The sequence below is a fragment of the Manis pentadactyla genome, chromosome 19 (genome assembly GCF_030020395.1).
Source record: "Manis pentadactyla isolate mManPen7 chromosome 19, mManPen7.hap1, whole genome shotgun sequence".
Classification (NCBI taxonomy): Eukaryota; Metazoa; Chordata; class Mammalia; order Pholidota; family Manidae; genus Manis; species Manis pentadactyla.
This window is the reverse complement of record NC_080037.1, coordinates 28488363-28505321: the sequence shown is the minus strand read 5'-3', so window position 1 is coordinate 28505321 and position 16959 is coordinate 28488363. Positions and strand designations below refer to the sequence as shown.

General features: G+C 37.6%; 1 protein-coding gene across 5 annotated transcripts in view; it reads left to right on the top strand.

Moving 5' to 3' along the window:
• KCNT2 (potassium sodium-activated channel subfamily T member 2) overlaps positions 1-16959 on the top strand; it is a 431161-nt gene that overhangs the window by 326900 nt on the left and 87302 nt on the right. For all 5 annotated transcript variants that reach the window (XM_036919693.2, XM_036919691.2, XM_036919695.2 and 2 more), the window contains one exon: positions 6650-6761. In XM_036919693.2, coding sequence (XP_036775588.2) covers positions 6650-6761 — 112 coding nt within the window. The remainder of the gene's footprint in view (positions 1-6649; positions 6762-16959) is intronic.

The window sequence follows — 16959 nt, the reverse complement described above, 5'->3', positions numbered from 1 at the left end:
ATACTCAAACAAGTAATGGATCTTTTATCAGTTTGGAACCATCAGTTAACTTAAACTGACTCAGCAATAGGTCAGGAGGACCTCTATAAACTGTGATTTGTCAATGTACTATTATTGAGCATTCAAGGAAGTTCTGGGGCTGTGCAGGATATGATGGCTGCAGTGATGATCAAGACAGACATGGTTCTTGGCCTCAGGATGCCACAGTCTAGGAGGGAAGGAATTAAGCAAGTAATTAAAAATTTTAACTAGAGAACTATATGTGGCAACCACTGAATGAAGAAGAGTGACATATAGACTCAGTCAGTAGGAATATCTGATACAGCCCTCCTGAGGAGCTGTCAGGGGCTGCGTGTGCTGTCCTTGGTCCTTGTCCCTGCAGCAACAAGGAGTTGAAAGGCAGAGACACAGCAGCTAAATGGAATGAAAGTTTTATCTGAGTACACTCCAAGGGAGGAGCAGGCCAGAGTCAAGGTAGACAAAGGCAGGAAAGGGAAGCTCATTGAACTCCTGCTTGGCATTGGGCAAATTCCTTGCCAACTCCTGAAGCCAGGGTCACCTGGCGTCCAGTGTCCACTTGAATCTGCACAGCGTGGGAACTAAGGCCCTACCACCCCAGGATTTGGGGGTCCACAGAGCCCTGGGTGGTGTGAGATTATATTCTGAGAACTTCTCAAAGCAATGAAAAGAGGTTTTCAGGCAGGCTACTAAGGAGCATGATTGTACAGCTATAGTCTCATCTGGGTCACCCAGGCGATGGGAACACACAGCCCAAATCAGAGCTCTCAGTAGCCCCTTCCTACTTACCTGAATAGAAGAGAGAGAATGACATGCTCAGAGAAAGGGCAGGGTGGGCAACCTCACAGAGGAGGTGAGCTTAAGGGTTTGGGGTCTGGGGTTTTATCAGGCTTTTTGGGTACGGGTTCGCATGAGGCATGATGTATACAGGTGATTCATAATTCCTTTGAAATTTTGTCTTAAGAATAAAGTTATTTAAGCAACTGTGTTGGCCCAGATTTCAGCATTCTTTGTACACATAGGTTTATTTAAATTTCAGAGGTCTGTCTCCTGCCTGGTTACAAAGTTACTTGATTAGGGGTCTGGAAGAAGAGGAAGAACATCATACAGGTTGAGTTAAAGAATAAGCTGAGCGGGCCTTTTTGTAGGCTAAGTAGATTTTACAATGGCATGATCTAATTGGTACAATGAGATCTAATTGGTTCTCAGATACTTTTCTTTTTCTGGGGAATATCTGGACTTTCCAAGTTGCTCCTGGCCTTTGGAACTTTGAATAATTAACTCATTAACTCTGTGAGTCCTTTCTGGCTCTCTGGTTTTATCTGGTTAACTCTTTGAGTCCCATTTAGTGGGCTCCACTGACCTTATTCTCTATCCACCCACTCAAGTCTGTTTTTCTGCCTAATAGAATGATAATCCTTTACTTGAAAGATAAACTAAAGTGGGCAAAGTGATGTGCAGAACATTCTCCATGGGAGCAGCATATACAAAGGCTCTGAGATATGTTCAAGGATTTGGGGCAGAGCAAGGGGAAGATTGGTGTGACCTGAGGCCACAGTGGGAATCAGAGGACAGAAATATACATGGCTTTGTAGATCAGGTTAGTAAGTTGGTCTTCAAGAATAACATGAAGGAAATCATTGAAGGATAGAGAGATTTGAAATATTACATTAATTCAATGTGGGAAAGTAAGAGTAGGTGAGAACAAAGCAGTTAGAAGACTTTTGCATTGTCAACACTATAAGAGCATAAATAGCAAGTTAAAAAATAAAAAAGGAATATTGTCTTTAGCTTGGCACAAGTAGCCATGGTCTTATGCAAGAAATATACATGTGTACATGGGAAATGACATAATTCAAGATAATGATATTGAATATGTATAAATACAATAATGATTCCTTTATATAGTGTAAAATATTTAATGTTTAGATTGTTTTATGTGGATAAAATTTTGAAATACAGCAGGTATCTGATATTTATTATACTCTCATGTATTATTTAGTCAGATTCAGGCCTAAAATGTTTAAAAAGTATTTGGAAAAGATTAAAATATATTCATATTTGGTCAGTGTTGAAAGCCAATTGTAGCCTAAAATTGGTGTTTTAGTATCCAAGTGTGTCTGTATACCTGTATATTAATGTATATCCCCTGTTATTCAGAAACATCAGTCACCACAACAGATAAAACTTTATAGTGTAACACACAAGCTAAGTATTTTCATTAAATATTATAAACATTTTCCAGATTTGTTCGTTCTTATCTTTGGGGTTTTTTTTGTTTGAATATACAATTGAAACCAGTCTTAAAATTATCACAGTAGTCTGTGAAATGGAGTATATGGTATGTTTTCCATTTTTGTATTGGTTAGCATAAGTTGCCCAGTTATGTCAAAAATAATAATTGAATAAATTATTTCAGGCAAAGAACTAGTCCACAGATATTTTATGTATCTTCACAATTATAATAGTATCACTGAGTCAGAACATAAATTAACTACAGAAAAGTTTTAAATAGAACAAACCACATTGTTTTTCAATTATAATATTGCTTATGATCCTACTACCTAGGGAAAAAAAACTTACTATGTCAATTTATTTCTAAAATGTTCTATATTCAAAATGCAGTTAGATCATTTAAGGCCCAGAAATAGACTTACAGTATTAGTATTTTAAAAATTCATAATTAAATATATTAGAAAACAAAATTTTTAATATAAAATATCATAACTGAATACAAATAATATTTTATAGATATAAAAGGCACTGTAATAAAATTTTATTTTTTAAATATTATTTAGTTCTAGATTCTCACTTGGTGGCAGACTTAGACAATTTATTCAATTTCTCAGTTTAAAGCAATATAGATGATAAAGATTCATTTATATAGAGTAGAAATGGCACATCATATAAATTTTATTGTCCTAATTTAAACTCCATGTCACTTAAATGCAATGACTGAGTCACTCCATTATGTTATCATTCACTTTTACTAAGTCCTCAAATACATCTAGTTACATGTGTATATATTTCTATTTGATATGATGTATCAGAAAAGGATTATTTTATCCAAGTCATCACAAATTTATCCAAAGTTAGAATAATAGTATATATGAAAGATAAAAGCTATATTCCTTGGAGAAAATTAAAATTTCCTGAAAGATGAAATAAATTTTCATTTGTTTGCAGTTATGTTTTTCTCATAAATTTCTTCTCTCGCCTTATATCTAAATACTGTGCTAGATGTTTCTCACAAGCTCTCCATTCACTAGTGTCTTAGTGTTACTTAATCTGTGAGCATTCAGTTAGCCATATTTGTCATTCCTAGAAAAATATGTATGATCTTACAGTTTATGAATTTTTATAGCTTCCCTAATTAGGTTACAGAGTCCAATTTAAAGACAGGAATATCACATCATACTTCTTTTTATGTCTTGGAAACCAGAGCTTTCTAATAACAAATACTTGATAATTATTTTTAAAAGTAGATAGTAAATATTGCCCTCAGTAAATAAATGCTCTATAGATTTTAGCAACTATCACTTTTTTGGACCATCTCAAAGATTAAAAAAGAGAAAAACCTGTCAGTTAATTTTCTTTTTAGAAGCTAAGAGCATGAATATGGGATTTATTGTGTGATAGGGTTTATAGGGTTTTATGTTCATTGACCATTTTGGTACTATTATCTATCCATTTTAGTTTATGTTGTCACAGATTATAAATATTGTCTGTGCCAAGCTATTGTAAAAATACTTGGTGACATTGTTATTTTAAAATATTTCTTAGATAAATACTTTTGAAACTCCCATATGTTTAGTTAATGGCATTTCCTGGGCTTAGATGGAGTTGCACAGGGCCAAAAGTCAATTGGTATTTTTTCCATCAGGCCACTTTTCTAATTTTTCAAAAGTTTCTGAAAAATTAATTTTAATTTGTCATATATGCTATTATTGGTGACTTTTGAGTGAGAAGAAATAGATCTAATAGAGAGTCATGAGGAATACAGACTATCTGGCCATTCTCCATAAACTAATCAAGATAAGTTACAGCAACCTCCTCACCAAGATTTTACCTACTAAGCCAAAAAGGCATGAACAAGAATTGAGAAATTAATTATTATCATGAGGACATATTAATTACAAGAATATAAGGTGCACTACTAGGCATTTAGAGGTAAACATTGCCTTTCTAACTATCACATTTTAGTAGGAAACCTAAGGCAAGGATAAAGCCAATAAGAGTTTAGTGCAAGACATAGTATAATAAACAGTATAAATCAAAAACCAGGGAGCTAATGGAGGGAATGATTCTGACTTTAAGTGATTTTAAAACTTCATCTCAATTAGATTTGAGAATGATAATAAATAACGGTTGAGATTTCAAAATATAGAGATTGAGGAGGAAGGTAAGGAGGAAAGAAAGTGCATTTCAAGCAGAAATAATATGAGAAGAAAAAGCTAAGATAATAGTAATACCGTTACAATTAAGAAATGATACCATGTGTATGCCAGACATGGTGCTGTGTTTCACAAATTGTATCTCTACGCTTTGCAACAGAAGTTACCAGAAGATGGGATTTAGTTTCCTTAACTGACTCAAGGTTACAGAACTATTATAAACAGTGTTCAACTGCACAAATGAAATTGTATAGAATATTAAAAATTAGCCAAATTGTCTTCTGATTGTTGGTTTGCTGGTATTAATTCAAACTTTTTGCAATTTACCTAGATCAAGAAATACAGTATTTTCTCTCAAAATGGAGATGAAGCCATATAATACAGGTTATATTTCTTCCTATAAAGAGTGACTTTCATAAAACATTTGATGGTATCATAGTTTTCAAAGGATTTGATTAGGGAAGGCTCAGATAATATTTCATTAGGATAACCAAAAGGGCATACAATTTTCACAGATAACTCTGAAAGAAAATATTTTAAAGAATTTTTAGTGCCTTAACTGGAATGGTTACTAAAGCCCAGTGGAGACAGATATGAGGGGCAGAAAATCAGGGGCGGCTCTGCCGCAGGCTGGGAACAGGCCCTCTCGGGAAGCTGCTAAGCCTGCTGGCAGGCCCTCTCTCCCTGGGGGAAGGGACATGACCAATCAGCACCACGGACTTGGAGCTGAGGAATGTCGTAAACTCTTAGTGCTGAAGTTCAGAGACAGGGTTTGCATCCTAAAAGGAGTGTTTTCCTCTATGAAGGTACTGAATCAAGGTGTTAAAAACAAACTTTGAGTGAATTTGAAGATCTAATTGGCTTTATTAAATAATTCATTAATCAGGTAACATCCCTTCTAGCAAACAGAAAGGTTCTCTTTTGGGCTGCAGAAAAAGAAAGGTTCGTAAAGGCAGAGAGGGAGAGGAGAAAAGGAAATTACTAGCAAAAAATACATTGTTTTAGGCAAAGTTGCCCTCTTAAGGGAAATGGCTGGGGTCTGTCAGTAAATTTCCTAGTGCTGACCTGGGATTTCCAGGTTGACTGGTGAGAAGTCACATTGCTGTGGGACTTAAAAGCTGCAGTTAGGTTAGGTGTTAAGTCTCGGTTAGCTGACATGGAGTGGTTTACATAAGTGACACCATTCTGGGCCTGTGGTTTTCTTTCTGACAAAGTGCTCAGGCCCATGAGTACCAGTGCTCTCACTGCCCTATAAAGGGACAGCAATAAGATCAGCTGGAGAAAATGGTTGGTTTTTGTCACTAACCAGAGTGTATGTCCTTGATAAATTCAGTCAGTTCTAGTGCCTGAGTTCAAGGTATGGGTTCAACCTAATGGTAGGAATTTTAAGTGGCTGTAACTGAATTTATAGATATAGTGTATGAAGAACAAAGCTGATTGTCATGTGAACAGGCTGCCACTGATAATATCAAAACATTTAAACCAAGAGAGCTACTAATGATGCATAGATATCAGTTAAAGATTAAAAAAAAATTACTGTGGTATTTTTATTGCTTTGCCCCTTTTATCTGGAAGAAAAAATTATGTTTGTGTGTGTGTATGTGTGTGTGTGTGCATGTTTTTGAAAGGGAGGTGAATAGGAAAGCTAATGCAAAGCTGTGGGACCTGTGAAAATTCTCAGGATCCTTTTGGAGAATTAGAACAACACTGTCAATTGAGCATTGGTCTGAATTCATTACAACGAAACACTATTTCAATTAAAATCTTTCCTTTTCTCACAAGTCCATTGTAACGAGATTTGACATTAAAATTGCACACTGTGAGAACAGGAAGCCATAGGATATCAAAAAGCACACATTATTGACAACAAGCTAATCATGTGAAATTTTTGCCACACAGCATACTCATAAATTTTCATTTCAATATTATCCACAAGGTAACATTATGACTTCTTAAGTCAGTTTCTCTTTATGTTGTTTCATAATTTTAGAGAGAAGATGTCTAATAAAAACCAAATTACTACTTTTTTTTTCTACTGCTAAAATGTTGGTTAAAATACTCTTTGGAAAGTAGTGTTTATTTTTCTTGCATTGTACAGAACAAGTTTTGTGGCACTGCCTGGTGTTATAATTGCATGTGGTTTTATGCCAAAGGCTAGGAAAAACTCACTCACAAATATGTTATAAAAAATGCCATATTAGTAGTGTAATGCAGGTTTTTTGTCTTTTGATATGTAGGTTGTTTTCCAGTCTCAGTATTATCACAGAGCTTACTCACCCAGCCAACATGAGATTCATGCAATTTAGAGCCAAAGATTGTTACTCTCTTGCTCTTTCAAAACTGGAAAAGGTAAGAATATACATCCACATTATTAATAGAGTTTCATTTAACTATTTTTCTTGAAAGAATAACTCCGGAAATTTCTATATATGGAAAGAAATTAATGAAACAGTAAAAATAAAAGTGCTGTTTTGAATTCCTATTTAGGGGCTAAAATCTTAATTTATAATTTAAAAAATGTGAGTTGATGGATTTGAACCATTTGTATCACAAGTGCACATAATGGAGATGCCTTGTCTATCATCATTAATCATAAATTGAAAATATAGTTTATGAAAGAAATACAATAGTAATGTATACATTCATAATGCCAATTATATTGATAATATCATGAGTATTATGTCAAGAAATATATTTATATAGAGCTTTGCAGTTTCCAAAATCCTAAAGATCTTAGGAAAGTTGTAGGCTATCTTGAAAGTTACGTTTCCAAATGTCCCCAATACAGTCTGAGACCAAGCCCAGTTGATTGCTTGCCTAAGTAAGAGAGACCGCCACCTCAGGAGAGCCTTGGCAGGCCTCAGAGGGAGAAAAGCAAGATCAAAGTTACTGAGAATTGGAAATTTTATTTAATAATGGTCCTTCAAAATGGGAACTTGATTAGGATTGGGGGAGGAGAGAAGAGAGTGGCAAAGTCATTTTATGCAGCCGAAAGTTGTGGTTTCTATTCTCAGTGTCCAAGGTTGAGTGTGAGGGTAAATGGCTTTGGCATTCAGCATTTACTTGATAATAATGTCATGGGAGAATTTGACAGAAAAGAAAAAAATTCAGTCTTAAACATGTGAAAATGTGTTAAATCTATGCCATCTTCATTGTTTATAGCAATATGTGAGAGCTAATGCCTTAGATTTTTTTGGTTAGTTATTTTACTTAATTTTATTTTGATTACCTATTATGCCAGACACTGTCCTAATTCCTGAGAGACATATTGTTGAGTAAGGTCATTTCTGCAAATTTGTCTGTTGATTTTAATTTTCAAAAATGGTCACACACGTTAATATTAGTATAGCCTTAAGACTCCACCTGTATAGTCATAGTTAAATTGTTGTTAGGCATTGCTTCCAGATGAGGAAACAAAATATAAAACATGTTCAGTAACTTTTTCAAGATTATATAGCTTTTAAGTCAGTGCGGTAAGAGAAACTTAAAGCCACAAATGTCAGGAAAGAAAACTTCCACTCTGCCACGCTACCTTAACAACAGAGAAGGGGTGGCAAGGATGTATAAATTCCCTCTACATCTGCAAGCAAGACCAGTAGTTAGGAACCCAGCTGAAACAGTGCCGGCATGGTGTGCTCTGGTTTCCTTCGTAACAAGTGAGGCAGGATTATCTAGCAATGAAGAAGACAGGCTCCGGAGTCAGACTGCTCCATTTCTCTACTACTTCCTAGGAATAGAACCTGAATAAATTATTTATACATTTAGAGCCATGGCATTCTTCTCAGGAAAATAGTGTTATAGCTAAATAATGTCATAGCAAAGATGACACAAATAATGTATCCAAGACATTTAGCTCAGTTTTGGCATATAATCAGTACTCACATAAATGATAGAAAAAGCATAATTATAAAATACTATGTTGACATTGTCATTAATAAGCATTCCATTCTGTGTATTCAATTATATGCCAAATAGTTGATGCAGCAAGATCATAACTGTGAAAGATATTTCCCATATTGGTGAGTATTTGTCTGCATTATTGTGTGTCCATTGCATTAAGGAAAAAGAAGAACAAAATGAAGTTTTGATCTTTGTTGGGAAATTAATTTAATTAAAATAAAATCTTCTGTCAACCTAGGAACCCTCTCCACAAATGTAGAAAAGTTTTATTTTAATAAGCATTAAGCCAGACTGTGATATGAATCTCAGGCAATCCACTAAAGTTACTGCAAAGGCAGAAAGATATCTTGTCTTTTTAAATTAATTAATTAATTAATTTTGTTGTCATTAATCTACAATTACATGAAGAATATCATGTTTACTAGGGTCCCCCCTTCACCAAATCCCCCCCAAAATCCCCATTTCAGTCACTGTCCATCAGCATAGTACGATGCTGTAGAATCACTACTTGTCTTTTCTGTGTTGCACAGCCCTTCACGTGCCCCTCCCCACATTATACATGCTAATCATAATGTCCCCTTTCTTCTTCCCCACCCTTATCCCTCCCTTCCCTCCCTTTCTCCTCAGTCCCTTTCCCTTTGGTAACTGTTAGTCCATTCTTAGGTTCTATGATTCTGCTGCTGTTTTGTTCCTTCAGTCTTTCTTTGTTCCCATAGTCTTTGGGTTTGAGGTGAGTCTCTTGTAAGCAGCATAGAGATGGGTCTTGCTTTTTTATCCATTCTATTATTCTGTGTCTTTTGATTGGTGCATTCAGTCCATTTACATTTAGGGTGATTATTGAAAGATATGTACTTATTGCCATTGCAGGCTTTAGATTTGTGGTTGCCAAAGGTTCAAGGTTAGCTTCTTTAGTATCTTACTGTCCAACTTAACTCAATTGAGCTATTTTAAACACTGTCTGGTCATTCTTTATTTTTCTCCCTTCTTATTCCTCCTCCTCCATTCTTTATATGTTGGGTGTTTTATTCTGTGCTCTTTTGTGCTTCCTTTAACTGCTTTTGTGGGTAGTTGATTTTATTTTTTGCCTTTAGTTAGTATTTGATTGGTCTGCTTTCTTTGCTCTGATTTTATTTTCTCTGGTGACATCTGTTTAGTCTTAGGAGTGCTCCCATCTAGAACAGTCCCTCTAAAATACACTGTAGAGGTGGTTTGTGGGAGGCAAATTCCCTCAACTTTTGCTTGTCTGGGAATTGTTTAATCCCTCCTTCATATTTAAATGATAATCGTGCTGGATACAGTACCTTGGTTCAAGGCCCTTCTGTTTCATTGCATTAAATATATCATGCCATTCTCTTCTGGCCTGTAAGGTTTCTGTTGATAAGTCTGATGATAGCCTGATGGGTTTTCCTTCGTAGGTGACCTTTTTCCTCTCTCTAGCTGCCTTTAAAACTCTTTCCTTGTCCTTGATCTTTGCCATCTTAATTATTATGTGTCTTGGTGTTGTCCTCTTGGGTCCTTTCTGTTGGGAGTTCTGCACACTTCCATGGTCTGATTGATTATTTCCTCCCTCAGTTTGGGGAACTTTTCAGCAATTATTTCTTCAAAGACACTTTCTATCCCTTTTTCTCTCTCTTTTTCTTCTGGTACCCCTGTAATGCAGATATTGTTCCTTTTGGATTGGTCACAGAGTTCTGTTAATATTGTTTCATTCCTGGAGATCCTTTTATCTCTCTCTCTGCGTCAGCTTCTATGCGTTCCTGTTCTCTGGCTTCTATTCCATCAATGGCCTCTTGCATCTTATCCATTCTGTGTATAAATCCTTCCAGAGATTGTTTCATTTCTGTAATATCCTTCTGGACCTCATCCCTTAGCTCTTGCATATTTCTCTGCAGCTCCATCAGCATGGTTATGAGCTTAATTTTTAATTCTTTTTCAGGAAGACTGGTTAGGTCTATCTCCTTCTCAGGGTTTGCCTCTGTGATCTTGGTCTGTATCAATTTCTTCTGCCTTTTCATGGCAATAGATATATTTGTGGGGAGCTGGTGCATGTGTTGGGTAAGAGAAAGTCCCTTCTTGCCAGTTTGTGACCTTCCTTTCCTGGGAGAACAGCGGCCTCTAGTGGCTTGTGCTGGGCAGCTGCGTGAAGACAGGGCTTCTGTTCTTGCCCGGCTGCTGTGAAATTTATTTAGCTCCATTGCTGTGGGCGTGGCCTGCCTCAGGCTGCTACTCCAATATGGCGGGAGGCTGTTTACTGTGGTGAGGAGCCTCTTAGCTGCGCTGCTGGGGTTCTGGCGCCCAGAGTTCCCCAGGATTCGCAACTGCTGGGCTAACTGAATGCTTCCGTCCAGCTGTGGGGTCCCTGTCCCTTTAAGACTTCCAAAAAGCACTCGCTTTTCTTTGTCCCAGGGGCGCCAGCCTCAGGGACCCGCTCACCGGTCTTGCTGCCCTGTTCCCCTAGTATCCAGCACCCCATGCATGCACTGTGTCTGCACTCTGGCCCGGATGGCTGGGGCTGGGTGCTCGGCAGTCCTGGGCTCCCTCTGCCTCCCCCTCCCGCTCCGACTCCTCTCCTCCCGCCGGGAGCTGGGGGAGGGGCGCTCGGGTCCCGCCGGGCCGGGGCTTGTATCTCACCCCCTTCGCGAGGCGCTGGGTTCTCGCAGGTGTGGATGTGGTCAGGATGTTGCCCTGTGTCCTCTGGTCTCTCTTTTAGGAAGAGTTGTATTTGTTGTATTTTCAAAAAATATATACGGTTTTGGGAGGAGATTTCCGCTGCTCTGCTCATGCCACCATCTTGGTTCTCCATCCGACATCTTGTCTTTTTATATATCCCAGTCACATACAATCATTTAAACACATGTTGACTATCTTGATCCGGAGGAAAAATAAAACTTCTTATACCTTTTCAACAAGCAAGAAGTTAAAATTTCAAGCTAGGCACCTAGGCCAAACTCCCACAGGGCTAGACAGACAGGAATGCTTTGTTAGTCTTTCAGAACGATGGATTCAAGGGTCCAAGAAAGACAGTCCTGAGATGCAAAACTGGCTATAGGTTATCTCCAAGCTTTTCAAGACCTCATAGAGACAGAGAAGGGATTTACAATTTCAAGTTTTCTAAAGGAAATGCTCTAGAAAAGAAGGGAGGAAGAAATGAAGTTTTCTTTCTCTTTTGACATCAGGGAAATCACTTTTGTAGATTTCTATTTATCCTTACATCTTCTACCTATTTCCCAAAAAGAATAAAGGAATATGATAATTTTCTAATTATTTAGGTATAGAGGGACTGGGAGAGTAGGAATTGAAACCAATGGTTTGGATGTTATAAAGCCATAGACAATTCTGTTTAATTAGTTATTATTATTTTACCCATTGAAATAGGGATTTTGTCCCATATATTTTTGCTCTATTATTGCTTAAATGGTGTCCTTCTACCTCCCAAAAGGTGAATTAGAGTCCCAACATCTGGAACCTCATAATGTGATCTTATTTGAAGATAGGGTTTTTACAGAGGTAATCAAGATAAAGAAGACTACTGGGGTGAGCTTTAATCCAAGGATGGCCAGTGGATATCCTTATAAAAAGGGTAAATTTGGACACAGTCAGAAAGGGAACACATGTGAAGAGAAATGGGGGACAGACAGCCATCCACGGAATGGATGACAGTGGGTGACAGTCCTGGGGATTGGTCTGCAACAGATCCCTCATTTATAATCCTCAGAAGGAGCTGACACTGCCAACGCCTTGATTTCAAACTTCTAGCATCCAGAACTTTGAGACAATGAATTTTTGTTTAAGTCACCCACTTTATGATACTTTGTTATATCAGCCTCAGCAAACTAATAAATGTTCTGTCAATATGGCAACTGTTCATTTCTAACCAGTGCTTTGTATTGCTGATATAAATGCAGTTAACTTACTCGTTAAAGTAATCGTCTTTCTATATTTATATTCTGAATACAAGGACATATTTTTCAGGATTAGGAAATTGATCTTTATTTTTGATATTTAAATAAATTTCCAGTAACATTTTCTAGAGTTATTTTTGACTGAGGAACATGGATTTTTATTCTTCAAACATTATTATGAATGTCATTTTATTCTATCTGTAATTAAATGCACCTTCATTTTCACAGATGAGGACTTCACCTCTAGAAAGACAATCAAGGTTTTGAATTAGAAACAAACCCCAGCTCCGCTGAGTAACACACTTTTTTTTTTTGCCACTAAATGGTTCTCATTCAAACTTAAGAAGTAATAGAATTTGTTAGGATGAGTATGGAAGGGTGCATTGATCCTAGTTGCTTGTGTGATGATTAAATTTCATTTTCCTGTTTGAGCTTTCATTCTCATAGATACAAGTTTGCCATTGGCAGTAGAAGTAATGCTCTGCAAGGATTCCCCCGCAGAGGCTCCTCTCTGAAGAGGGACAGGCAGGAACTGAAGGCAGAAGAATAGCAGGGTGTGCTGTGACATGAGCACTGAGCAGGAGGACAGCCCTCTGCTCTTGTGTAAAGGAAATTCCTTGGTTATCTTTTTAGATTTGCTATCTGTTGTTTTATGTGGCCCTTGTGTGTCACCTCAAGCTTCCTCCAGAGTTGTTATTTCTGAGCAGTAGGTCTCAACAATGGGCTTAAAATATTCAGGAAAGGGCTTTGCCACCAGATGTATTGTCACCCAGGCTTTGTTGCTGCATTTGTAGAGCACAAGTAGAGTAGATGTAGCATAATTTTTAATGTCTTTATGATTTTCCAAATGGCCAGTAAGCATTGGCTTCAGCTTAGAGTCTCCAGCTGTTGTAGTCCCTAAGAGAGTCAGCCTGCTCCCGGAAGCTTTGAAGCCAGGACTTGACTTTCCCCCTCCAGTTATGGAAGTCCCACGTGGCATCTTCTCCCAACCAAAGGCTGTTTCTTCCACCGAAAAGTCTGTTGTTGAGTGTAGTCACCACTAATCACCTTAGCTAGATGCTACCTATCCTGCTACGGCTTCTGCGTGAGCACGTGCTGCTTCAGCTTGAACTTGTATGCTGTGCGGACAGCGTTCCTTAAACCTTGTGAACCAACCTCTGCTAACTTCAAAATTTTCTTCCCCAGCTTCCTCATCTCTCTCATTTTTCCTAGAATTGAAGAGAATTAGGACCTTGCTATAGATTAGGTTTTGGCTTAAGGGAATATTGCAGCTGCTTTGATCTATCCAGACCACTAAATTTTTCTCTATATGGGCAGTAAGGCCTTTTTGCTTTCTTTTTTTTTTTTTTTTTTGTAAATAATTATTTTTTATTGAAGGATGGTTGACACACAATATTACATTAGTTTGAGGTGTATGACACAGTGATTCAACATTTATATACATGATAATTCTAGCTACCAGCTATCACCATACAAAGTTGTTACATTATTTTGACTATATTCCTTATGCTATATATTACATCCTGGTTACTTATTTATTTTACAATTGGAAGTGTGTACTTTTTTTTTTTTGAGAGGGCATCTCTCATATTTATTGATCAAATGGTTGTTAATAACAATAAAATTCTGTATAGGGGAGCCAATGCTCAATGCACAATCATTAATCCACCCCAAGCCAAATTTTCATCAGTCGCCAAACTTCTGAGGCATAACGAACAAGTTCTTACATGGAGAACAAATTCTTACATAGTGAATAAGTTACATAGTGAACAGTACAAGGGCAGTCATCACAGAAACTTTCGGTCTTCCTCATGCATTATGAACTATAAATAGTTCAAATATGAATATTCGTTTGAATTTTATACTTAATTTATATGTGGATACCACATTTCTCTCTTTATTATTATTATTTTTAATAAAATGCTGAAGTGGAAGGTAGATAAAAGATAAAGGTAGAAAACATAGTTTAGTGTTGTAAGAGAGCAAATGTAGATGATCAGGTGTGTGCCTGTAGACTATGTGTTAATCCAAGCTAGACAAGGCCAATAAAACATCCACGGAGGCAGAAGATTTCTCTCAGAACAGGCGGGGTGAGGTTCTAAGCTTCACCTCAGTTGATACCCTATTTCTCACCTGATGGCCTCCCTGCAACTGTGCCTGTCTTAGGTTGTTCCTCCCTTGAGGAATCTTACCCATCTCTGGCTAACCAGTCATCTTCTGGGGCCATAGGGAAATGTAAAGTTGGTGAGAGAGAAGCCTTATTGTTTGAAAAGGTTAGCTTTTTACTTCTTTGCATATTTATGCCCTGTGGCTTCTATGCCCAGCATTTGTCTTGAGGTATCTTTAACACTTGGAAGAATTATGATACTCGGTAAATTCGATATGAGGCACGAATTCTATTTAAGGGTTGTAAGTAGGAAGGAAGAAGAAAAGCTATAGAAGTAGCAAGAGGAGGAAAACTTGGGAAGATTGATTATTTATTTGACATATCTTCTTGTAGAGTAACGTCAGCATGTATAGGTTTTAAACTACAAATTAAATTGCACACACACATTAACATAATGGAGTACAGTTACATAACCAAAGCATACCTGTAATTACCAGCCATCTCCAGTGAAACCAAGAAAACCATTGAGGCACCTTAGGCATTTGTGAAAACTTATCTATGATATGGTGGATATTGTCCAACTGAACTTGAACAGTCTGAGAGAAATCAGACAAATTAAAACAACCCATTCCTGGGGACTGTTCACATCCCATATGCTCTTTTAACAGTAAATAGTCTGTAGTTGTAAGATTTTGGAGCGCTACAATTTGCACTTCTCCTATTTCTTGGTTGATTTCCAACAGTATAGATCCAGTCAAATTTGTTGTTTTACTGTATGCACAGTCCAGCTTATATATCTCCTTCTTCATTCCCATGGCAAGTCCAGGAACTGGTGGGATTAGTGCATCTACATCAGTAGCAGTGCGTGGATCTTTGTTGGGGTTTCTTGATGATCATCTTCTGGCATGAGTCTTCCAGAGAGTGCTGATGTTGGAAGTTCTTTTTCATATCGTATCTTAGTTCATTCTCGGGGTAGCCAAATTAGGCTTTGATCCTCTGTATAAACACAAACAGGCCCTTTGCCTACACTTTTATATGCCCTTTATACCCTTGTGTAGAACTCATTGGAGGTCACCACACAGGAACTGCCTTTTTTTTTAATCATTAATCTACACTTACATGACGAATATTATGTTTACTAGGCTCTCCCCTATAACAGGTCCCCCCTATGAACCCCTTTACAGTCACTGTCCACCAGCATAGCAAAATGTTGTAGATTCACTACTTGTCTTCTCTGTGTTGTAAAGCCCTCGCCTTTCTCCCACCCCCCCATGCATGCTTATCTTAATACGCCCCTTATGCTTCCCCCCCTTCTCCCTCCCTACCCACCCATCCTCCCCAGTCCCTTTCCCTTTGGTACCTGTTAGTCCATTCTTGAGTTCTGTGATTCTGCTGCTGTTTTGTTCCTTCAGATTTTCCTTTGTTCTTTTACTCCACAGATGAGTGAAATCCTTTGGTATTTCTCTTTCTCCGCTTGGCTTGTTTCACTGAGCATAATACCCTCTATCTCCATCCATGTTGCTGCAAATGGTAGGATTTACCCTTTCCTTATGGCTGAGTAGTATTCCATTGTGTATATGTACCACATCTTCTTTATCCATTCATCTACTGATGGACATTTAGGTTGCTTCCAATTCTTCGCTATTGTAAATATCGCTGCGATAAACATAGGGGTGCATTGGTCTTTCTCAAACTTGATTGCAGCATTCATAGGGTAAATTCCTAGGAGTGCAATTCCTGGATCAAATGGTAAGTCTGTTTTGAGCATTTTGATGTACCTCCATACTGCTTTCCACAATGGTTGAACTAATTTACATTCCCTCCAGCAGTGTAGGAGGGTTCCCCTTTCTCCACAGCCTCCCCAACATTTGTTGTTGTTTGTCTTTTGGATGGCAGCCATCCTTACTGGTGTGAGGTGATATCTCATTGTAGTTTTAAGTTTCATTTCTCTGATAATTAGCGATGTGGAGCATCTTTCAATGTGTCTGTTGGCCATCTGTATTTCTTTTTTGGAGAACTGTCTGTTCCGTTCCTCTGCCATTTTTTAATTGGGTTATTTGTTTTTTGTTTGTTGAGGCATGTTAGATCTTTATATATTCTGGACGTCAAGCCTTTATCGGGTCTGTCATTTTCAAATATATTCTCCCATACTGTAGGGTTCCTTTTTGTTCTATTGATGGTGTCTTTTGCTGTACAGAAGCTTTTCAACTTAATATAGTCCCACTTGTTCATTTTTGCTGTTGTTTTCCTTGCCCGTGGAGATATGTTCAAGAAGAGGTCACTCATGTTTATGTCTAAGAGGTTTTTGCCTATGTTTTTTTCTAGGAGTTTAATGGTTTCATGACTTACATTCAGGTCTTTGATCCATTTTGAGTTTACTTTTGTATATGGGGTTAGACAATGGTCCAGTTTCATTTTACTACATGTAGCTGTCCAGTTTTGCCAGCACCATCTGCTGAAGAGACCGTTATTTCCCCATTGTATGCCCATGGCTCCTTTGACAAATATTAATTGACCATATATGTCTGGGCTAATGTCTGGATTCTCTAGTCTGTTCCATTGGTCTGTGTCTCTGTTCTTGTGCCATTACCAAATTGTCTTGATTACTGTGGCTTTATATTAGAGCGTGAAGTTGGGG